Below are 25,489 nucleotides of genomic sequence, written 5' to 3' on the forward strand. Positions count from 1 at the left end.
AGCACATCCTTAACAAGTGGTAATGACTTGAGTTACTCAGCCCTTGCTGACATTCATCAATGAAAAGACCATCAACTGGTTTGATTTGGGTTATTTTTCTTTGCTTTTTTTAAAGTTGTTTCCTTAGCTACTGTTGGTTAAATGAATCCTTCACTGTAAGATACGTAAGTTGCATGCAGCAAAGCTGACTTGCACAATTCTCACAAGCAATGCAAGCCTTGGTAGCTGATCCCTTTGCCGAGTGTCAACACGGTAGTGAAGGTGCATTACATTTTCATGTAGTCACTACAGTGCGATCAAAGAGAATGCCTGTTGTGTTCAAAGAATGGTACTGAGTTCTCAGAAGACAAAATCAAATAACTAATCCCTGTCTCAAGTAATTTACAATCTAAGCCGTCCACAAATAGTTGGAAAAGAAAAAAAAATGAATGCTGTAATAGCTGTCAATAGCAGATATCCGGAAGGCTAAATAGATTAAATATATAAATGTGTTTGTTCAGAATATGCATACCTACTAAGCTTAGTTGTATGACAAATTCTAAGGATAGCTACTATTGAATGGGGATGACCTGGTGAGATGGAACACGAAGGTTTTTAAAAATGGGGAAAATTGTAGCCTGGTGGATTTGAATTGGAAGGAATTCCAGGCAAGAGGAAAGATGAGTAATGGACAGGAGTTGGGAAAAGAGAGAACAAGGCACAATGAGGTTATTTTAGGAAGAACAAAGACTGCAAACTATTGTATCATGGGAGAAGAGACTATGTCTGATCTACTAGATTAGTATCTACAACAGTGGTTGGCGCATAGTAAGCACTTAATAAATACTATAATGAAAAGAGTTGATAAGCAAGAGATGGTAAATATGTTGTAATGTGTTTACTCATGCTGTGGGCTGATTTTTTTCTATTTTTTTTTACAGTATTAATTAAGCACTTACTATATACCAAGCACAATATGTCCTGGGATAGATACAAGCTAATCAGGTTGATCACAGTCCATGACCCATGTGGGGCTCACAATAGTAACCCCCATTTTACAAATGAGGTAACTGAGGCAAAAAGAAGTTAAATGACTTGTCCAAGGTCACACAGCAGACAAGTGGCAGAGTCAGGATTAGAACACAGGTCCTGTGGACTCCTAGGTCCATACTCTATCCACTAGGGCCTGCTGAGTCTCCAAACTAGATTGTAAAATTCACAAGGATATTGGAAATAATTAGACATCATTTTGTAACTTTTCAAATGCCAAGGTTAATAGCCCACATACCAAGGGCCCTCAAATGAATAATTGTAAAAATGATGGATAATATTAGGAATTATCCTGTAATGTGCATGGCTCCTCCAGCATCACCAGCTGTGGCTTGGGCAAATTTATTATAGTACTGTCAAATTTCACTTTGCGGACATGCCATTTAAAGGAAGAATGCTTCCAGGAAAGACTTATTCCATGTTCTGGTCAGATACTAATCATCTACAAAGCAGCATGGCCTAGAGAAAAGAGCATGGGAATGGGAGTCAGAAAACCTGCGTTCTAATCCCAGCTCTGTCTCTTGTCTGCTGTATGACTTGGGCAAGTCTATCGACTTTTCTGGACCTCAGTTTTTTCATTTGAAACATTGGGATTAAATCCTACTCCTTCCTATTTAGAATCTGAGCCCTATTTGGGACAGGGACTGTATCTAACCTGATTATTCTGTATCTACCACAGGATTTAGTATGGTGCTTGGCATTAAAAAGTGCTTAACACGTACCATAATTATTTGTGATTATTATTACCTTTTCTGAAGAGAGGAACAGTGTTTTTCTGTTGTTCAAAGAATCCTGATATAAAATGATTACAAAGATCACAGTGTAGTTCATATACATTCTAAAAATTGGCCCACAGTGCCATTGCAGGTCATAAAAATAAAACAGATGTTCTTTCAGTTAGAAGGTGAAACAGCTTTAAGTCATGGAAAAGATATTTGCTGTTGCAAAACTGAGAAGACAAGACAGCCTAGGCATTTTCCACACTGTGGCTCAATGGAAAAGCGCTGTATTTTTTGTCAAGTGCAGCACATTCCTTGTTTTTTGGAGTAAAAAAGCCAACAAAGTGGCACAAGGAGAACTCAAGGCCAACTCACAGGTTTGTCTGGAAAGAAGATTGGGAATGGCTGAATCAGACTTCATTTCAGAGAAGCTTCTGCAACAGTTTAAGTTTTAGTTCCAGTATGACTATACATCTTGTGTCTGCTTTTATAGAGAGGTAGACAATGGATCTCATTTTTCTTTTCATGCAGTTATTAATTTAATCCTCACCTTTGTGGCAGAACAATTTTACCTGAACTCTACACACACACACACCACACAGTGAGTACTTAAAAAATATAAACCCCCACAAGCTGGAGATCACTTCCATTTTCTTGTTCTTGCAATTTTTCTGATTTGAGGGTGTGGTTCTTGTAGTAAACCACTAAAGACCTCAGCTTTACCTTTTACCTCTTCGGTGATACCAGCCTGCTTGTTCTGACTCTATCTGTGGGCTGCCAAGGGTATGTGGTAACCGTTTGTTTTTATTGAGTGCTTACTCTGTGCAGAGCACTGTACTGTGTGCTTGGGAAAGTACAATGCAACAATAAACAGACACATTCCCTGCCCACAGTGAACTTACAGTCTAGGTAGAGCTTACAGTCTAGAGACAATAACAAGAAGGCTAATTGACCCCCAAAATCAAGGTCTGCTCAGAGCCTAAATGTTTCCTACCCATAAAGCAAGCCCCGATAGAGACAATACTAGTGCTTTAATTTAACCCTGGATACTCTCAGTGCTGGGACAGAAGCTTAAATGATTTACAATCAGAAATAATCCTATTTATTTAAAAAGTGTTTGTTTGTTGGGTTTCTTTCTCCCTTGCTTGGTCTTTCAAAAATTTGCACAATTGGGTCTCATTCAAACGGCTAGGAATCCCTCTTAAATTCTACACTTTAAATACAGCCCCCTGGCAGCTCAGAGTTAGGCTGCTGAATGTCTCTTGGCTAAGAAGGTCAGGTGAGGAAATGGAAGACACTGAAGGTCGGTTTTTCCCTCTACTAATAGGCAGTTTGATCTGTTTGATGCCTCTTCGCCAGAGCAGTAAACTCACTGGAGTTCTCAGAGTGAAAATCAAATTTGGCAATCCCTCCAAACTCAGTTTGACTATTGTTTCTGGGGGCAGGAAGGATACTTGAACAAGTAGACCTCAATCTCGTGTATCTCATTACTGACCCCTTTCCCACATTCCACCTCTGGCCTGAAATGTCTTCCCTCTTCAAATTCAACAGAGAATTACTCTTTCCCCTTCAAAGCCTTACTGAAGTCACAATTCCTCCAAGCGGCCTTCCCTGACTAAGCCATCTTTTCCTCTTCTCCCACTCCCTTTTGCATTGCCCTGACTTGTTCCCTTTATTCATCCCCTCTCACAGCCCCACAGAATTTATGTACCTATCTGCAATTTATGTATCTCTCTCCCACTCTAGACTGTAAGCTTCTTTTTTGTGGGAAGGGAATGTGTCTATTATTATACTGTATTTTCCCAAGTGCTTAGTACAGTGCTCGGCACACAGTAAGTGCTCAATAAATATGATTGAATGAATGAATGGATAGGGACAGTGTTTAATTCCCACCCGTGTATTCTCTCCCAGCATTTAGTGTAGTGCTCTGCACACAGTGAATGCTTAATAAACTCTATTATTACTACTACTGCTCAGGAGGGCTAGTTCCTTCCCTGTCACTGACTGACTTGTTTGGGGCACTCTTTTGGCCTTAGTTATCATAACTACATTTTAAAATATGTGGGATGTTAATGATACATTAATGTATCTTGGGGGATGAAGAAAATAACATTGCCCCAACTGTTTTATAAGGCTCAGAGAAAAATGATGGGGTGAGTGGCTGAAAAGGGGCACTGCGTGATTACAAAAGACAACATATACTGAAGGTGCAAATGAACATTCACAGCACCAAGTAGTGCAATGAAAATATCACATTTTAAATCCAAACAGCTCATGCTGGGAAGGGTAAGAGACGGTGGCAGTAAAGAACTTGTTTTTAGGAAAGCAGACCACATTCTTCTTCCAAATTTCTGAGAACATCTGGATTTGGTCAGCTGGGTTTAATGTATATAAAGGACTTTAAGCATCCTTTCAACAAGATGCAAATCTTCTAGATCATGGTGCTGGGATTTGATTTTGACTCCTGAGAAATGGATGGGTTTGAGGGGAAACTTTTCATTATCCACCTACCAGGCCAAGAGCAAGCTCGAGGAACAGTGTGGCCTGGTGAAAAGACCGTGGGTCTGGGAGGCAGAGAATCTTGACTCTTCCACTTGCCCAAATCACTTTGGGCAAATTACTTAAAATCTCTGTGCCTCAGTTTCCTCATCCATAAAATGGGGGTTCAATGCTTTTGCCCCACTACTTAGACTGTGAGCCCAATATGGGACAGCAACTGTGTCTGACCTGATCAAGTGGTAGCTAACCCAGCACTCAGAATCTGAGTAACACATAATAAATGCTTAACAAATACCATAATAATAATGATAATAATAAAGTTAGAGCCATGTCAAAAAGATTTGGGTACTGTCCAAAGAACTGGTGGTGAGGTTCCAGATGGCCTTTTTTGCCATAGACCATGCTGAAAAACAGGACTGTTTTAGAACCCAGCACCCAAAAAATGAAATAAACTTTTCAGCCAATGTAATTTGTGGTTGTGAGCTTGATCAACTGAACCATCTTTCCCTAACATATCCAAGAACTCAGTTGAATAACTTTATCCTCAAATTTTTCATTCATTATTTGCTTGGGGCATTTTTGCAACATCATTGGCCTGGGAAAAAATCCAGCCCTGTGGTGAAGATGGCCTGCGCCAGTTATTTATAGAACTTTAGGCAAGCAATGAAACTATATCACCTTAGAAGCTACGATGCTATTGTGAGACTCAGGTGGAGGACAGAGGGAGAGGCTCTGAAAATACAAAGTGGAAGTGAAAAGTAGACTCAATGGGTGTGGAGCTGGTAAAGCAGAGGTTAAATATAGTGAGTGTACAATAATATGCTTGGTGTGCACACATTGATTGCCTAATTCTAGGCACAGAGGCCAAGGGTTAATTAGGCATGATGGCCAGGTAACCTTATCTCAAATGTTCAAAAAGGGTGGCATCAGGAGGCCTCAGGTAGAGAGCGGACAAGCTGGGAATTGCAGTACATCTGGTACTTTTCATTTGCAAGAGGTATGGGTCCAATAGCCTATTTGCCAGCTACAAATTTAAGATGTGCAACTGGTCAAACCCAAAATTCCTACATCTTTCTTCACTTCTGGATCTCCTCTCTAGCAGAAACTGCAGGACCCAGATCACAGAAATCTTAGCAACATCACTAACCAGGAGAGCAGTGAAATGAACTAGTTGTTGTGTCACAAATCTAAAGAGATGGTATAATCTTTACTTGTTGTAAGTTTTTTTTTTGTCTTCTACCTAGAGATTTGGAAATAATTTCCCTCATCTTCCATTCTGATTTATATTTAAAGTCAGCTTCTTTGGGATGGAAGAAATGACTTTGAAATTTATCAGCCTTGTTGTGTTCGCCAAGCACATACACCACGGGACCACCCAAACGCCATGGCCCAAGTGGTCCTGAGGCACCACTGCAGACCTCTATCTAATCCTTGGTGAGCACTCCCAGGACATCAAAGCTGTTAGGGTTGCAGAAAGGTGAGTGGATGGTTCTACTCCATGGAGTCCCAGGATGGGGGCAAGAAGAATTATCTGTGCCCAGACTTCGCTTGCTCACAGTTTACACTTGTACCAAGCTCTGTGCCTACCTGTCAGTCAGTCAATCATATTGAGTGCTTACTGTGTGCACAGCATTGAACTGAGCATTTGGGTGAGTACAATATAACAAACACATTTCCTATTCTCAAAGAGCTTACTTTCTAGAAAGGGAGATGGACATTAATGTACATTAATATGATTACAGCTATGAACATAAGGGCTGTTGGGCTGGGAGAGGGGATGAATAAAGGGAGCAAGTCAAGTCGACACAGAAGGGAGCTGAAGACAAGGAAAAGAGGGCTTAGTCAGGGAAGGCCTCTTGGAGATGTGCCTTCAATATGGCTTTGTACCTGTGCCTAGCATTCTCTCATGCTCAGCCCCCAGGATCCTTGGAGACCAAACTGTGTTTGTGGCATCTTCATCATCTTTCTCTTCTTACCAGAAGACAAGAGATGGACCTGTCATCTTGGATTCACCTCTGGCCCCTTTCTGGTTCCAACTCTGTCTAAAAAGCTGAGGGGAAGAAACCAGTGGCTTCGGGCCCTCAGTGACAATTTCAGTGGGGTGAGCACCCCTTCTAACCAATCGGTCAAATCAGTCCCTATGCTTTGAAGCCCTGCAGTTCCCTCTAGACTGTACCCTTCTTGAGGACAGGAACAATGTCTATCATCTACCTGTGTGGCCTAGTGGAAATAGGAAGGGTCTGAGAGGCACAGGGCCTGGGTTCTAAATGCAGCTAGGTCACTTGTCTCCTATCTGACCTTGAACAAGTCAATTAACTTCTCTATGCCTCAGTTACCTCATCTGTAAAATGGGGATTAAGACTGTCAGTCCCATATGGGACACAGATGTGCCCAAAATGATGATCTTGTATCTATCCTATTGCTTAGTACAGTGCCTGGCACATGTAAGCACTTAAATACGATACTCTCCAAGTGCTTAGTACAGTGCTCCGCACATTGAAAGTGCTCAATAAATACAACTGATTACTGATTTATTTGGTTCATCTGATTGATTTCTTAATTGTCATAAAAAGCTAAAGAGGATAGTTACTACTCTCAAAATAGGCAAATATAAGTAACCTGAATCTCAAAGGGGACACAGAGAGAATAAATTTAAATCCTATTTCCTAAGAGCTTCAAATTCCTGGCTATTCAGGCTGAATTCTGTTTGCAACACTTACCCTCCTTCAGCTCTCTCTCAGTGTTGGTGATTGTCTTCCTTTCCATCGACTGCCCATGTACTTCTGCCAGCTCACTGTTAACACCTGAAGGGACCCTATTCATAGACAGAGGATAAAACAACGATCACTCAATGAGCTGGATGTCCTAATTGTAAATAGATGGTGTTTTTTTTCTAGTGTGCTTTAATACACAAGTGTGTGTCTATTTGTATGCATGTCCATAATATGTAATAGAGACTTTAGCAATTTGGAGTGTGTTTCTCATAAGATGCTCATTATGGCAATGCTTCAGTCAGGATTTTATGCAGGCTGCACTGAGTATTTTCAGGATGAGGATCCTCAGATCTGCTGACTGCTTGGCCCTGCTTCTGGTTGAATACCCTGGAGGTGTTGTGCTAATGTTGGTGTTCAAAAGATAACCCCATCACATTATCTAAATAGAAAGTCAGGCAGAAATAGCACTGAACAGACATCTGTACCAAAGATGTTCAGTAAAAGAAAACAAACACCAAAGGAACAACCCACCCTTCAAAAGTATGAAGCCTCTATCTCTCTGATTGCTAAATCTAGGCATCAACACATATATTGCAGCAAACTCTCTCATATCTAAATATCGGGTATCTAAAACCTGTTCAGCTTTGGGAAAGGCCAGAGGCTTCCCCTTGCTTCCATAAAGGTTTGACTATACTGTGGGGAGAGGTTAAAAGCAATCCTCCTTTTGCACCAAAGTTCAAGGCAGATGGCAGGGTCCCGATTTCCAACTTTAGCATGGAGACTCCCTTGGCCCACTCTTGGACAGAAAAGGGACTTAAACTGCCCCTACCTCTAAGTTGTCCATCGGAATTAGTGATCCAAAATGGGCTCTATCCTGATCATTTGGAATACTTGAGATAGTGTGTGTGTGTATTTCTGTGTGTGTGCCTATACATACATGCATCCACATTGAGTGTTGGCTGGTTTAATCAAAGTTATATATTTTCATGTGACACATGAAAGAAAGACATTTTTGGAAATGTCCAGTAAAACTAGGTAGAAACTTAGGCTGAAGCAGATAAGCCAGGGACAAATGATACTTGATACAGAAAAGCAGCATGGCCTAGGGGATAGAGCAGGAGCTTGGGAGTCAGAAGGAGCTGGTTTTTAGATGTGGTTCCACTACTTATCTGCTGTGTGACCTCGGCAAGCTCCTTAACTTCTCTGTGCTTCAATTACCTTATCTGTAAAATGGGGATTAAGACTGTGAGTTCCAGGTGTCTCATGGACTGTGTCTAATCTGATTAACTTGTATCTATCCCTGCACTTAATACAGTGCCTGGGACATAGTGAGCATGTAACAAATACCATAAAAAACAAAAAAGTACAGACCAAAATATTAAGCTTCTAAATATTAAGCTTCTAAATAGATCTATGTGTTTATGTACAAGTGGGTGTATAGAAAGACGTATGCACATATGCATACATATATATATATATATATATATATATATATATATATATATATTACTGTCATTGGTATTTGAAGATGCCACTGTTGTTGGTGAATGTCTACCCACATAGGTAAGAATGGCTGAAATGTTTTTTTACCCAGTTGATATTCCATTCTACCCTATGTGCTTGTTAAAGGAACCCTTTCCTGATCTGAGGTATTTGTCATTTGCATCACCTGTGGCTGAGCTTTCTGGTGTTTAAAATGCCATAAGATTGTGGCTAATGAAGTACATGCATATATGTAAACATACACACCCACACATGAATGAATATATGTTAACTGAACAAAGAAGGTTTTTTCTAGGAGTAACTTGTAACCTACTGGTTTTCATCCTGCCGACCGCCATAGCTGGTCCAGTAATTCTGTAATAAAAGAGTTATTGTTATTTTGTGCTAACAATATGAGCATTACAAGAAAGAAAGACATGAAATGATGAGATATTAATAACGATATTTGAGAACATACACTTTTAAAACTTATTTAAGAATGTGGGTTATGGAAGAGTAATAGAGATGGTATATGTTTGCTATAGTACAAGATTATAACAAGATTAAACAGCAATAAACAGGTTTTTTTAGACAAGATAAAAGGAAATATCCCTGATTTAGTAACACTTGAAGGCACTGATCTATAAATATAGCCTTCAGTACAAGCTTGAAATGATCATATGACTTTTCTGCTGGGTGGCCTTGGGCAAGCCACTTAACTTCTCCGTGCCTCAGTTAACTCATTTGTAAAATGGGAATTAAGGCTGTGAGCTTCATGCAGGACAGGACCAGTGTCCAACCTGACTACCTTTTATCTACCCCAGAGCTTGGAACAGTGCTTGACACACAGGAAGCGCTTAAAGAATACCATTATTATTATTATTATCATCATCATCATCATTATTTTTATTTGCAACCCCATTACTCTAAGAGAACATTTTCCTTCAAGGTTCTCTTCACTGGTGATAAACTATACTCAAAGTCACCTCAGAGCAAAGAACAGTATTACCAGAAAACAAGACTTAGATCAGTTTCTCTGAACTCAGTCTGTAGGCAAAACTATTTCATGTTACTTGTAGTAACTTGTAAGAAATGATCCAATTACTGGGACTGATCCTTAAAAGAACTAGATAAAAACCTCATGTGACTCATGCACATTTCCATAAACATAACCCATATGTCACACATACAGGCACACCTTATATACCCTCTTTCCTCTCTATCAAATATTTAGTGATATAGCTCTATCCTTCATTTTCGAAGATATTACTATGGTCAGATTTTTATCAGTGTGTGGGAGTGTGGCTAGACGATAAATGCATGGCTGAGAATTCCTTCAGCATCTCATCCATGTAACGATGTCTTTGGCAATGGTTAGCCGTGGTGCTAAATGTGATTTTTGGTTCTCCTTTCATATTTCAGTATTTTATCACAGTCAAGAAGTTCCTCCAATTTTTGGAAATCTAAACCCTTCTTCCTGAATCTTGAGCTTATTTTTTTCTCATTCTGTCCTCTATGCAGATAGAAGACAGTGGGTCACCATCTTGGAGGAGAAGCCCTTAGGGAAAATTCATTCACTCTAGAAGTGGCTCTTTTCCAAGCTTAAAAAAAATCCCAATTCATTTAGCCTATTAATGAAGGATAGAGGCAATTGCCCTTTAGACCTTCAGTTTCATTAGAATCTTGATATCATGTCTTTGAATCACCCCAAGGACACTTAATTCTTCTTGAAGAGTTTTATGTCTTCTTGTTGATCCTTTCTTAATGGCACACCGTGCTTCCCAACTAACAGAATTCACTGACACTATTCAACTCTTTTTTCCCTGATGGAGATGCTTGAATGTGGGTGAGATTTGCCAGATGTGGACTAGTTCATAACCTTGATCTCTTTAGACAAATCCAGTCAGTCCACAGTGCTCTGTGCTCCTCAAGGGCAGGGACTATGCCTACTGACTCTAATGTAATCTTGCAAGCAATTAGTACAGTACTCTCCACTGAGCAATTGCTAATTAAATATTACTGATTGACAGAGAAGCAGCTGACATATAACTTTTTGTGAGATGGGCTTTCAGATCACAATCATGAGTGTAAAAAAGATACTGCATGAGCATTTCAAAGACTTTGATGATGCTTTCAGTATATTAAATTTAAAAGAATCACCCGAAGTATCGGACTTGAACTTTGACAGAAACTTCAAATTCCTTGTTGAGTCTTCCACTATGGCCATGTAGAACACCTGGATGAAGCTGTACGATGCTCTGCTTTATTCTATTAGTGCTGGAGAAAGGGTCCTTTAATTCTGATGTAGCCAGTCATATCATTATGGGATAATCTTATCTGTAAAATGGGGATCTCATTTGTAAAATGGGAATCTCATCTGTAAAATGGAGATTAGACTGTGGGACGACCTGATTACAGTGGTATCTACCCCAGTGCTTAGAACAGTGCTTGGCACATAGTAAGCACTTAAAAATACCATCATTGTTATTATTTTTATTAATCTCAGGGTCAACCAAATATTTCACCAGTCGCCAGAAACCACTGAGCCAATACTGACTGTTCTATTCAATAAAACAAATTCAGCCAATTCCAGGAGTCTTCATTTGGAACCAACTTTAAATACTGAACTGGCTTTTGAATTTCATAGTCTTTATTCAAATCCTATGTCTTAGTGGAAAGAGCACAGGCCTGGAAGTCAGAGGACCTGGATTGTAATCCCGTCTCTGCCACTTGCCTGCTATGTGAGTTTGGACAAGTCACTTAATTGCTATGTGCCTCAGTTTCCTCAACTGTAAAATGGGGATTCAATGCCTGTTCTCTCTCCTACTTAGACTGGGAGTTCCATGTGGAACAGGGACTGTCTCCAACCTGATTTCCTACTCCAGGGCTTAGAACTGTGCTTGACACCTAGTAAGTGCTTAACCTATACTATAAAGAGGTATCAAATGCTTTTTTAAGGCCTATAGTTTCAGATGATTTCATTTACTGTATTAAGGTATTCTCTATTACAAAGTTCACCACAAGGGAGTGACTTAGTATGAAAGCCCTGAGTCCTTTACCATCTACCTCATGAACCTTCAACTAAAGCAAGAAACAAACAGAAATAGTGAATAGGAAAAATGTACTTTTATTTACCGGTTCTGTATACAAGAAGCCCAGGCCAGCTGCAGATGATTTTATAATTTCAGATTCCAATTTGTGACGTTTCAAAAATTTAGCAGCATCCTGAAAAAATTAGAGCAGTGGAGATGAGAATGTAATTAAATAATGAAGATATAAAATGACTATATAAGACAACCATTTTAGAATATAAGGATAATAAAATTGGACCCATAGGACCTGAAGAAATGACCTTGTTTGGCTCCATAATAATGATAATGAAAATAATAATGGCTTTTGTTAAGTCCTTACTATATGCTAAACACAATACTCAGCAGTGGGATAGAAATAAGATAATTAGTAAATAACTGAACTATCCAGGAAAGGTGATCTCCTGTTTTTTCATTAAAGATACCCCAAGGATTGGGTATGTAACACTGGTAGTTTGGTCCTGAGTTTTATCCTCCTTACAGACAAGAAGGTTTCTTGGTACTTGGATTTGTACTCTTTTATGCATTTGATATTCACCTCACACTCAATTCCACAGCACTTCTATACATATTCATAGGAAATTTTTATGTCTCTCTCCGCTTCTAGACTGTAAGCTCTTTGGGGGCAGGAAACATGTATTGTTTGTACCAACTCTACTGTGTTGTTATTGTACCTTCCCAGCACTTAGTACAGTGCTCTGCACATAGTAAGCACTCAATAAATATGTCAGATTAATTTATTATTTTCCTTAAATATTTTCTTCATGAACTTAGTTCCCATCCTTTTAATCATATCTTTTTGTTTCTCTGGACCTTTTCCAGTTTCTCTGGAAAAACAGAATCCAGAACTCCAATAAGGGTCTGATCACCATGGTATTTAGTTGTTGAATTGTTTCTTGGCTTTCTAATGTCATGCTCTAGTTAATATTTCAAAATACCACATTGCTTGTAATAGTAATATGTTGCTGTCACAAACTCTGCTTATGGTCAAATAAGGCTCCAAGGATTTTTTTAGCTTATGCTTATTCAATTTTTTCCTTTCTTTGTATTCCTAAGTTTTCTTGTATCATTTTTACTTCATTCCATTTTTTGTAGGGCCATTTTCTCCAGTAAATGAGATCATCTGAAACTGTATTATTTTCATTTTCCATTTCTTTATTATTATTTTTTACTTAATTTTTTTATCTTCTGCAAATATGATGATCTTCTTTTCAATTCCTTTATTCTGGTCACGAGTAAAGAATTTGAGTAGAAGTGACCTCAGACACAATCCCTACCAGCCACATTCAATTTGTTCCCTTGGTTGACCCAGAGTCACAGATAGTTATTGAGCAACTGTCTTCTTTATGATAGCTAAACATCCACTTAATAGCAGTAGCCCCTTTCTTGACTTGATGAAGAGAATGTCATCTATGGAAGCATATTCTAGAATCAATGTCTTAACAGCGCTGGCTAAATCTAACAACTGGCAAATATGAGAGATGTTATACTTTGACTTTTGGTTCCATATAGTATTGGTGAGAATCAAAAGTTGGTTTGATACGGGGCAGACAGAGGTTGTTGGTTTTTTTTAATCATATGATTGATTCAGTACTTGCTTCCTCCATTGACTGTTTGGGTTGCTGGAAGCTTAGAGAGGTACCTATCTAATTATGGTCTGATTGAAGTCCATCTCCAATCTCCATGACTGTGCACTGATTAGAGACTGTCTCCAAATGAATGGTGAGGGTTGGGTCTAGATGGAGCCTCCATGCACTCTGCAAAGAGGTTTGGTTTGGACAACAGGGACTGGAAGAAAGAAAGGCTCAAAATGGACATTAAAGTTGCTGGGACAAGCCCAAGGTGGGACAGGAAGTGTGTGATTCTTAAAAGGTCAATCTTATTTGTGGTACACAATCCCTGATAATGTCTTAACATTAGGCCTTCCCTAAGCAAATTCAGGCCAAAAATTGCCATTTTAACTGAAAATTTATCTTCAGAAATATTCTTGGACACTTTCAGATGTGGTCCCTTCCTCCCCCAAGATCCCTGATATGATCGAATTTCCTTCCTGGTCAGCATGGATTGGAAGGACTTGGCTAAGTTGATGGGGTTTAATCTTCGGCATGGAATGCAGGGAAAACATCATTTCTATCAGTGGTGATTTAGGGAATCTCCTCCAAAATGAATGTGATAATGGCAGGGAAGAAATGAAAAACTAAGAAGAAGCACACTAATGGAAGCCCAAAATGATTCTGGGGCTCACAAAAAACCATGGTCCTGAGGAACATGCAACTGTTACTCTATATTATCTCTTTCAAATCAGCAATGATAGGAAAATTGCATATCTTAGTTTATGTATTGCTTCAACTAATTAAAAAATGGCACGAACAGAGTGTGGTCAGAAGCATTAACAGATAATGTTGGTCTCACCTCTCTCGGTTCAATGGTTTCTGGGTCCAAACCTTCTTCCAACAGGCTCTCATAATAGCTCACATTATCCTGGACATCCTCATCATCAGGATGGAATAGAAGGTAGGATTTGGCACACTCCAATGCTTTCACATATTCATCAACTGAAAAGGATCAATCGGTGTGTTAGAGCTTAGGAGCAAACTTGAAATTACCAATCAATGGCATTTACTGATTGCCTAGTATGTGCAGAGCACTGCACTAAAAGTTTGGGACAGTACAGTACAACAGGCTTGGTAGAGATGTCCTTTGCCCAAAAAGAATTGACAGTGTAGAGATAATCACTCAACATCCAACATGCATTTGGACACTGAAACTGAGGGCAACATTTGTTTTTCTATATTTTAAATGTGCCTTTGTTATTCATCCCCTACAGAAGGATAGTCTTCAATTTCTAGAGAAATGGTGAGTGCTAGAAATACCCCACCAGAATATATACCGGTACATGATGATTTATTTGGATGAGCATTACTACAAATAAGTAGGGATTTCACCTAGTTTGTCCAAAGGAGTAGCAGATAAGGTATTTTTTTCAACTCCTCCATGTCAGCATTATCTTTTACATCAAAGGGAGGTTTTTTTTTGGAAATTAGTGTGACCCCTCCTGTGCATATAGTTTTAGACCTTCTGCAAAATGATCTACAATTAAAGGATTAACCTGAGGAGTAGCATGACCTGGTGGTAAAAACACAGATCTGGGAGTCAGAGAACCTGGGTTCTAATCCTGAGTCTGCCATTTCCTTGCTGTGTGACCATGAGCAAGTCATTTAACTTCTCTCTGCCTCAGTTTCTTCATCTGTAAAATGGAGAGTCAATACCTGTTGTCCCTCCTACTTAGACTGTGAGCCACATGTGGGAAAGCGACTGTCTCCAGCCTTAATAACTTGTATCTACCCCAGTGCTTAGAACAATGCTTGACACTTATTATGTCTTTAACAAATAGAGTAGTAACAACGATAAAAATAATAATGAAAATAACTCAGTACTAACATTAATTGCCAAATGACATTATCCACAATATATTAATTATCCATGACTTTAAAAATGCCAGAGCTGTGGTGATAAATGTTTTGACTATTTTGGTTGTCAGAGTGGAAGAAGGATAAGAACAGAAATAGTAGACTAAAATGTGATGCTTCAGGATATACTTTACTAAAGGTGCTGTATATCACCCATTTCACCATGGAAAGAATGATAAAAGTTACTTTTACTTTTCAGAATGGATGCTGTGGGAGTTTGTCTTTTTTTTTTTTAACACATTGATAATCACCCAGCATAAAACAAAAGTAAACATTATTTTCCATTTCTTTTGGAAAAAAAAGAATAGTAAGGGTTTGCTAGCACTGTAAGGAAAGGAGAAGAATTTCAATCATACAATGGCAAAGAAAATTTAGTTGGATAGTAATAATGTTGGTATTTGATAAGCGCTTACTATGTGCAAAGCACTGTTCTAAGTGCTGGGGGAGATACAGGGTAATCAGGTAGTCCCACGTGAGGCTCACAGTTAATCCTCATTTTACAGATGAGGTAACTGAGGCCCAGAGAAGTTAAGTGACTTGCCCACAGTCACACAGCTGACAAGTGGCAGAGCCAGTAGTCGAACCCATGACCTCTGACTCCAAAGCCCAGGCTCTTTCCACTGAGCCACGCTACTTCCCGTAGTGTGGGATAGTGAATGTGCAGGGTTATAACAGGGCTATTGTGAGGGTAAAAATGGAATAACTAATGTAAGAGTGATTTGGAATAAAAGCACTATACAAAAATCAACCTGCTATTAGCAGATAGAACTAAACAAAGGTAGTGTATGCAGTGATTTTTTTAGGGTATTTTTATGCACTTACTATACGCCAGACACTGTAATAAGTGATGAGGTAGATACAAGCTAATTAGGTTAGACATAGTCCGTATCCCACTTGGGGCTCACAGTCATAGTCCCCATTTTTCAGCTGAAGTAACTGAGGCACAGAGAAATTAAATTTTTGCTCAAGGTCAAACAGCAACCAAGTGGCAGAGCCATAATTAGAACATAGATCCTTCTGATTCCCAGGCCTGTGCTCTATTTAGTTGCTTCTCTAGTAATGAACCTGGATTGTCAAAAAGTGGAAACTCTGAAGGAAGGGGAAATAGGCTGCCCTTTACCTTGATAGTAGGCAAATTGTAAGTAATCATAATGGAGCGGAAGGTAGTTCTCAATAGGCGAGAGACGTCCCGGGCGGGTGGCAAGTTCCCTGACACATTCGTGCTCACAAACCAAGATCTGCATGTAATGATCTGGAAGATAAAGGAAGTATCATTCATTCATTCATTTTTTCTCTCTCTCTTTCTCTCTCTCTCAATATATATGCTGAAAATGAATGACATATAAATAACCCTCTCCTTTATATTTGATCATTACCCTGCTGACCATGAGATCCAATCCATACATGCGGGTGTGGCTGAAAAGATCAATATGCTTTATGCGTTCAAGAAAGAACTAGTTTAGTGATGATGGTTTAATGTCTTAAGCCATGGAAGAAGATTCAGGCAGTGAGGTGATGGTCCCTTTGCACACTTTGAAGGAAAAAAAAAGTGTTCTGATGGTTTTCTAAAGTTTTCAAAGAGTGTAGTTTTTTAAGTAATATTTAAGAAGTTCTGCTTTGGCATATTGTCTGAGAATAACATAAGACTAGCTGTCTGTGGGAGAGGAGAATGAGGATGGCCACTCAGATGAAGTATCTTGCTCTTGTCCCCAAATGCTCCTTTCCTTCTCTGCCCAAGTTCACACCCCTAGATAGCTTTCAGGAATTTAAGAAATAAAGAGCTTCTTAGTATTCTCTTGCTCTGAATCCCTCACCTGAAAAGACTGGGCCTGAAAGAAGTCAAACTGCAAATGCCAGAGCACAGCATACATATGTGCACCACACACACACACACAAACACACACAGGCAAACTTTTATAAAGGAAGATGGAGGCTGTATTTCTGCAAACTGAAAATAGTTCATTTATTTCAGTGCCAAATAAGATCACTCTAGAATAGTGATAAAATCCCATTGCCTCATGGCTGTCTAATTTAATTTACAGCCAGGAGCTTCGTTCAAAGACTCCTCTGTTCGGCAAGCAGTACACTGGAGTTTTCATTAATATTTCTCCAGGACTGCACTGCAGAGCAGGAAAGAAATGTAGGTGCCTGTATTAGTGAATGTCAATGGCCCAGATTCCACTTATCACCCTATGGTGATCCTTGGTACACAAGATCCAGCTCTGCAGCTTCAAGCCTCAGTAAAGTCCCTGGGCCTATAGTTAGCTTAATATTTGAAAATAAGCCACTCTTCTATTAAGATGACTGCATTTCTAATTATTTCTGTGACATTCTCTTTTTGAGCCAGGAGAAGAGTGAAAGAGAATGGAAACATTTTTTCCTAGCAGAAAAAACCAGTAGGAGTAGCAAATGATTTTGCTTTCAAAGCTCAAGAGGTTCAGTTGCTATGAAACAGCCTTTTGTGTCCAATAAGAATCATTACTTTCCTTCTAATGGATGCAGTGATTTATCGTTTGACAAAATCAGTTTCTTGTTCAATGAATTGAGCTTTGAATCGGATGAGAAACTTCCTGACCTTGTAGCTATAATTTTTTTTATAGCTTTTGGTCTCTCCTCATTTAAAACTATTCTTGGTTTTAGGCACTATCTATTTCATGCAGATAGGATGCTAGTAGTGAGGCTGAGAGCCAACTTAGAGTTACAGGAGATGTCTAAAAGAACCTCCTTTTAGAAAATGACCTGAGCAGCTTTAAGGGTCCCGAGATTTGTTTTCACTCCTCAAGGGAAATGGAGTTTGGATTTTGGGAAGGGGGTTTGGATTTGGAGGTTCATACAGCCTCTTAACTTCCAGAGACTTGAAAAAACGGGCCACCTTTGGGGCTTGCTGAGAAATTTTGACTTCTGTTTGCAGAGTGGTAGAGTGCTAGTTTCCTCTAGAGAAAGTTTCTACTGCAAAATAACAAAATGGATTGATTTATGGAGGAAATATATTTGGGACAATTTTATAGTCTCATTAGCCAATGTGGTACAATAGCTAAGAAAAAAAAAAATTATACTTTTGAAAATCTTCACACTGGCCTTAAAGTCACACATTTAGATTTGGAGAGGGACACTATTGGAAAAAAGCTAAACCACAACAATTTTGGTTTTGCCCAAAGATTCCCCCTTGTGATCTAAATTTAAACCTCCTCAATTTCCTTTGCCTTATGAGTACATTACAGACACTTTATTTTCACCAAGAGCTTCAACTTGCTTTTAGACCAAAGGTGACTCCAAGTTATGACATGGACTTGACAGATTTATGTTCAAAATGTCAGCAGAGATATGAACAAGCTGTAGCTCTTTGTATTAACCCAACTGCATAGTACAGTGCTCTTCATCCAATCAGCACCACTGATTGATGGATTAGCCATAATACAATCTGCAGGAATCAAGGAAGTATGAAGTAAGAGGCCTCTGGAATACCTGAAAACTGAATAATAGATCCCCTGGAAAATTAGTCATATAGTCTGCTTTTAAGGGATATTTTGAGGTTAATGACTGAATTGATTATAATAATTCTAGGGTCTGTCATTTCCAAATTAGGAGTCTTACCTGCAATGGCTTCATAGAGGCTGGCTTTATACTCCAAATACTCATACTCTTCAAATCTCTGAGGTCCCTCACATAAGGCACGACACTCCATATCTGCAGTGAAATATTCCTTTAGCGCTTTCTCAAATGACTCAATTGCCAGCTCAAAATTGCCTGCTTCATAGTGTTTTACCCCTGCACTGTAATTCTCCTGCAAGAAAATGAAAAGAATGGTCACAAGAGAAATGATGGTTGTGTTCAAATACAACATGCAAACTGATTCAGAATTATGTGAGCTATAGAGAGTAGATTTTTTGGTCACAAAAGGTAAAACAGCAGGTTCCTTGCCACATTAATAGCTTCAATCAGAATGAGAAGCAGCATGGCCTAGTGAAAAGAGCACAGGTCTGGGAGTCAGAAGGACCTGCATTCTAAACCCAACTCTACCACTTGTCTGCTGTGTGACCTTGGGCAAATCGCTTAATATCTCTGGGCCTCAGTTACCTCAACTGCAAAATGGAGATTAAGACTGTGAGCCTCATGTGGGAAATGGACTGTATCCAACCTGATTACCTTTCATCTACCCCAGGGCTTAGAACAGTGCCTGGCACATAGTAAGCACTTAATATCATAAAAAAAAATTTTATAAGTTACCAAGATTTTCATCACATCACATACACTTTATCCTTTATTTATCCTTTCCTGCCTTAACTCTGCCCTCTCCTCCGCCAGGCAAAGCTTCTTCTCCTCCCTCATCGACACCCATGCCCGTCACCCCCGCCGATTGTTCCGGACCTTTAACTCTCTCCTTAGGCCCCCTGTTCCTCCCCCTCCCCCATCTCTCACCCCCAATGATCTGGCCACCTATTTCCTCACGAAAATCAACACGATCAGGTCTGAGCTCCCCAAAGTCACCCCTCCGCCTCTCCCCCACCAACCCCCTCCCCTACTTTCCCATCCTTCCCTGCAGTATCCTCAGAGGAGATCTCCTCCCTCCTCGCAAGTGCCACCCCCTCCACCTGCGCCTCAGACCCCATTCCCTCTCACCTTCTTAAAACCATCGCCCCTGCCCTCCTCCCTTCCTTAACTTCTATTTTTAACCACTCAATCTCCAAGGGTTCCTTCCCCTCTGCCTTCAAACATGCCCACGTCTCCCCCATCCTAAAAAAACCCGCTCTTGACCCCACTTCCCCCTCCAGTTATCGTCCTATCTCCCTACTACCCTTCCTTTCCAAAATCCTAGAACGAGTCGTCTACAATCGATGCCTAGAATTCCTTAACTCCCATTCTCTCCTAGACCCCCTCCGATCTGGCTTCCGTCCCCTCCACTCTACCGAGACTGCTCTCTCTAAGGTCACCCATGACCTCCTTCTTGCCAAATCCAATGGCTCCTACTCCATTCTGATCCTCCTTGACCTCTCTGCTGCCTTTGACACTGTCGACCATCCCCTCCTCCTCCATACCTTATCTCACCTTGGCTTCATGGACTCTGTCCTCTCCTGGTTCTCCTCTTACCTCTCTGGCCGATCATTCTTGGTCTCCTACGCTGGAGCCTCCTCCCCCTCCCATCCTTTAACTGTTGGAGTTCCTCAAGGGTCAGTTCTTGGCCCTCTTCTGTTCTCCATTTACACTCACTCCCTCGGTGAACTCATCCGCTCTCACGGCTTTGACTACCATCTCTACGCAGATGACACGCAGATCTACATCTCCGCCCCTGTCCTCTCCCCCTCCCTTCGGGCTCGCATCTCCTCCTGCCTCCGGGACGTCTCCACCTGGATGTCGGCCCGCCACCTAAAACTCAACAGGAGCAAGACTGAGCTCCTCATCTTCCCTCCCAAACCCGGTCCGCTCCCAGACTTCTCTATCACCGTGGATGGCACAACCATCCTTCCCGTCCCGCAGGCCCGCAATCTCGGTGTCATCCTTGACTCGTCCCTCTCGTTCACCCCACACATCCTATCCGTTACCAAGAACTGCCGGTTTCACCTCTACAATATCGCCAAGATCCGCCCTTTCCTCTCCACCCAAACGGCTACCTTACTATTACGGGCTCTCGTTATATCCCGGCTAGACTACTGTGTCAGCCTTCTCTCTGACCTCCCTTCCTCCTCTCTCGCCCCGCTCCGGTCTATTCTTCACTCCCCTGCCCGGCTCATGTTCCTGCAGAAACGATCTGGGCATGTCACTCCCCTTCTTAAACAACTCCAGTGGTTGCCTATCGACCTCCGCTCCAAAGAAAAACTCCTCACTCTAGGCTTCAAGGCTCTCCATCACCTTGCCCCTTCCTACCTCTCCTCCCTTCTCTCTTTCTACCGCCCACCCCGCACGCTCCGCTCCTCTGCCGCCCAGCTCCTCACCGTCCCTCGGTCTCGCCTATCCCGCCGTCGACCCCTGGGTCACGTCCTCCCGCGGTCCTGGAACGCCCTCCCTCCTCACCGCCGCCAAACTGATTCTCTTTCCCTCTTCAAAACCTTACTTAAAAATCACCTCTTCCAAGAGGCGTTCCCAGACTGAGCTCCTCTTCCCCCTCTACTCCCTCTAATAATAATAATAATGTTGGTATTTGTTAAGCGCTTACTATGTGCCGAGCACTGTTCTAAGCGCTGGGGTAGACACAGGGGAATCAGGTTGTCCCACTTGGGGCTCACAGTCTTAATCCCCATTTTACAGATGAGGTAACTGAGGCACAGAGAAGTTAAGTGACTTGCCCAAAGTCACACAGCAGACAAGTGGCCGAGCCAGGATTCGAACCCATGAACTCTGACTCCAAAGCCCATGCTCTTTCCACTGAGCCATGCTGCTTCTCCCTCTGCCATCCCCCCTTTACCTCTCCGCAGCTAAAGCCTCATTTTCCCCTTTTCCCTCTGCTCCTCCACCTCTCCCTTCCCATCCCCACAGCACTGTACTCGTCCGCTCAACTGTATATATTTTCGTTACCCTATTTATTTTGTTAATGAATTGTACATCGCCTTGATTCTATTTAGTTGCCATTGTTTTTACGAGATGTTCTTCCCCTTGACGCTGTTTAGTGCCATTGTTCTCGTCTGTCCGTCTCCCCCGATTAGACTGTAAGCCCGTCAAACGGCAGGGACTGTCTCTATCTGTTGCCAACTTGTTCATCCCAAGCGCTTAGTACAGTGCTCTGCACATAGTAAGCGCTCAATAAATACTATTGAATGAATACACTTGGGATGATATTTCAGGCGATAAATAAGACCACATCATTCTTTATGGTATTTTAATATGTTCAGATAAATTTGGGGCATATTTACCATTGGAGTAAAGTCATATTACTTCTTTCCTGTCCTTACTTAAGAGAAACATGTCTGTGCTCAACTTTCCAGTCCAGTGAGAGTCACTGGTCCTTCATACTCACTAGGTGTGGCTTGGCTTCTCGATCTATGAAGTGGACCATTTCCACTCCAGCCATCGTCTTGTAATTTTCAATGTTCTGCTGCATTTCCATGTGCTCTGGGTTGGCCATGAAGAAAGTGTGGGCAGCTTCAGCCGCTTTTTCCAGTTGGTTCAACTGGGGAATAAAAGAAAGCCAAGAAGTATGTCATTTCTACTCATTAAATGGAGGGAAGTGTGGTGTAGTCAAACTGGCTTGGGTCTGGGAATCTGGGGTCTTGTCAGCTCAATCACTGGCCTGCCAAGTGACCCTGGGCAAGTCCCAACTACCCCGAGCCTCAGTTTTTTTCATTAGAAAATGAGCTCACTAATATGGCCCTTGTTAACCCTAAAACAAGAGTGAATGAAATAAGACAACTGGTGGGAAAGTGTTCCAGAAAACAAAAGCTCTATAACATATTCAAGATATCACTACTCTTAAAACGTCCAGCCCTCTGTTAGACACGGGTTGATGCATATCTCTACATGAATTTATTCAGCAACTGCTTTAGACAAGGTGTTTTTGTAATATTTAAGGTTTGAGGACCAACAACTACCTCTGAAATATTTTCTGCACATGTAGGGTTCAATGAAATTGGATAAAGGAAATTTGTCCCACTTCCGGTGGTTTTCTCCTCAATACTTAAGGCCTGTTTTCTGGAAAATGTAATCCATATGCTTTTAATTCTTTAACATTTAATCAAAATGGTATGTTACAAGTGTTATTTCACCTCAAACAAACTTTCAATCTTTTCACTCTGCCTCTGACTGAAAACAGGCAGGTAAACAAAGCTCCAATTCCCAAAATGTTTGAGTTGGAGTTGTTTTGGAGAACTCACTTATCATGAGTGATCCCTAAAAAGACAAATCAAATTCTCCCAGCATTTGGCCCTTTTATGGAAAAGTAAAAAAAAAAAAAAATGAATAAGGAATAAAGTTTAATTATTGCAATGCATGCTACTCTCTGTGTAGCTACAGCACATCTGTTGAAATGTTGTTTCCAAACAACAAACCAAATATTTTCTTTTTTTACAGATTTAAGCATGCTTTTAATAATTACTCGGTATAAATTGTAAATATTCAGAATCCTCCTTGGTTTAATATTGAATAACAGTGAAGATTTTGAAAAATGAAAATCCCAGTGAATTTACAGTTGTGACAGCCTTGAAAACAGTCATTTTCATCAAATTTTTTTTAAGCATCCAAGCTATAAAAGCAACCTGAATATAAATCATCTGAAGGATCCAGCAAATAAAATGTGTGTTGCTTGGACTGAGTGAATGTGACTAGTGAGGAAGCTGGTTTTTAAGTAAACTGATAATCTGTCCAGGAAAGTTGGGCAAATTCAGCAGCTGAGAGAGTCCTCAAGTTTTTTTTTCAGCAATCATGACAACTTTCTCCTCTTTTCACACTCTCATCCACAATCTCCTGCAGAGGTAAGGTTTGAAAGATAGTAAAGAGGAACCTGTCCCACAGGGCTTTCCTCATCCTCTTCTCTCAACTGCCCAGCAGCCAAGACCTTGGGTTGTGAGTTCAATACTTTCTTTCATTACCTTCTCTCTCTCTCCCTGCCACTTATCTGCTGTGTTCTTTAACATCTCTTTGCCTCAGTTCCCTCATCTATAAAATGGGAATTAAATTGATATTCTCTACCCCCTTACTGTGAGCCACATGTGGGACAATGATTGTGGGAGACGTGATTATCTTGTATCTACGTACAGTGTTTAGCATGCGGTAAATAGAATCGACCCAAGGGTGGGGGTTAAGGATGGAAAAGGCTCGCTCCCTTCCAGTATCAGGAATTTAGAGTTGCTTTATATGGTCTGCCTAACTATGGTCAACTAAATGCATTCTCTAGGGTGAATAACTTAGGCATATTAAGAAGCAGCATGGCATAGTGGATAGAGTATGGACTTGGGAGTCAGAAGGTCATGGGTCCTAATCCCAGCTCTGCCACTTGTCTGCTATGTGACTTTGAGCAAGTCATTTCACTTCTCTGTGCCTCAACCTACCTCATCTGTAAAATGGGGATTGAGCCTATGAGCCCCACATGGGGCAGGAACTATGTCCAACCCAATTTGCTTCTTTCCACTTCAGCACTTAGTAGAGTAACTGGCACATACTAGGTACTTAAGAAATACCACAATTATTATTAGGATGATTAAGAAGTTTTAAGGAAGCTACAGGCTGGAATGTCCCACTGGAGCTGCTTAACCTGAACTTGAAGGTAACACTCTATCACTAGCCCTCAATTCTTATGGAAGTCAGGTCATGTATGTTTATAAGCTTGCACACAAATATAAAGGTTCCCAGAGCAAAAGCATTAACATTCACCAAGATATGAAAGCATTCACCATTCAGAGCTTGGTATAACTGGGCATGCTTGGTGCTTTCAGCACACCCTGTTTCAAACATGGAAGGAGTTCTGTTGGTCTCGGCTAAAGTGGTAAGGCTGCTTGAGTTTTCTCCTACAAACAGAAAGTCATCTTGCTACTCTAGAATCAATCGATCATATTTATTGAGCACCTACTTTGAGCAGAGCACAGTACTGAGTACTTGGGAGAGTACAATACAACAGAGTTGGTAAATGTGTTCCCTGTGCACAGGAGTTGACAGTTTAGACGTGAAGACCGACATTAAAAGAAATTACAGAAAGGTGCTGTGGGCTGCAGGTGGGATGAATAAAAGGTACAAATACAAGGCCAGGGGGACGCAGAAGGTAGAGGGAGTAGGGGAAGTGAGAGCTCAGTTGGGATAAGGTCTCTTGGAGCAGATGTGATTTTAATAAGGCTTTGAAGGTGCAGAAAGTGATGGTCTGTTGGATAATAATAATAATAATGGCATTTGTTAAGTACAACTATATGCCAGACACTGTACTAAGTGCTGGGGTGGATGCAAGCAAATCGGGTTGGACACAGTCCTTCACAATCTCACTCCCTATATTATAGATGAGGGAACTGGGGCCCAGGGAAATGAAGTGACTTGCCCAAAGTCACATAGACAAGTGTTGGAATTAGAGCTCACAGTGACTTGCCCAAGCTGTTGGATATGAAGGAGGAGGGAATTCCAGGTCAGAGGCAGGAAATATGTAAGGGGTTGGTGGTGAGATAGCAAGATTGAGGTGCAGTAAATAGATTGGTGTTAGAGAGTGAAATATGTGTGCTGGGTTGTAGTAGGAAATCAAAGAGGAAAGATAGGAGAGGGTAAGGTGATCAAGAGCTTTGAAGCAGCATGGCTCTGTGAAAAGAACCTGGGCTTGGGAGTCAGAGGTTATGGGTTTGAATCCCAGCTCTGCCACTTGTCAGCTGCATGACTGTGGGCAAGTCACTTCACTTCTCTGTGCCTCAGTGAGCTCATCTGTAAAATGGGGATTCATTGTGAGCCTCATGTGGGACAACTTGATTACCCTGTATCTACCCCAGCGTTTAGAACAGTGCTCTGCACATAGCGCTTAACAAATACCAATATTATTATTATTATTATTATTATTATTATTATTAAAGTCAACAGTAAGGGGTTTCTGT

At 40.8% G+C, this 25,489-nt stretch overlaps 1 protein-coding gene across 4 annotated transcripts in view; it reads right to left on the reverse strand.

Annotated features, from left to right (window-relative positions):
- P3H2 (prolyl 3-hydroxylase 2) overlaps positions 1 to 25,489 on the reverse strand; it is a 145,429-nt gene that overhangs the window by 17,419 nt on the left and 102,521 nt on the right. For 2 of the 4 annotated variants that reach the window (XM_029069841.2, XM_029069839.2), the window contains 8 exons: positions 21,952 to 22,104; positions 18,597 to 18,786; positions 16,123 to 16,254; positions 13,945 to 14,087; positions 11,579 to 11,668; positions 8,778 to 8,818; positions 6,968 to 7,062; positions 1,777 to 1,821 (listed from right to left, as the gene is read on the reverse strand). In XM_029069841.2, the coding sequence (XP_028925674.1) occupies positions 1,777 to 1,821; positions 6,968 to 7,062; positions 8,778 to 8,818; positions 11,579 to 11,668; positions 13,945 to 14,087; positions 16,123 to 16,254; positions 18,597 to 18,786; positions 21,952 to 22,104 (889 nt within the window). The remainder of the gene's footprint in view (positions 1 to 1,776; positions 1,822 to 6,967; positions 7,063 to 8,777; positions 8,819 to 11,578; positions 11,669 to 13,944; positions 14,088 to 16,122; positions 16,255 to 18,596; positions 18,787 to 21,951; positions 22,105 to 25,489) is intronic. The other 2 variants (XM_029069842.1, XM_029069840.2) reach the window with 1 other exon arrangement.

The sequence above is a fragment of the Ornithorhynchus anatinus genome, chromosome 7, assembly GCF_004115215.2.
Source record: "Ornithorhynchus anatinus isolate Pmale09 chromosome 7, mOrnAna1.pri.v4, whole genome shotgun sequence".
In the NCBI taxonomy this organism is placed as follows: Eukaryota; Metazoa; Chordata; class Mammalia; order Monotremata; family Ornithorhynchidae; genus Ornithorhynchus; species Ornithorhynchus anatinus.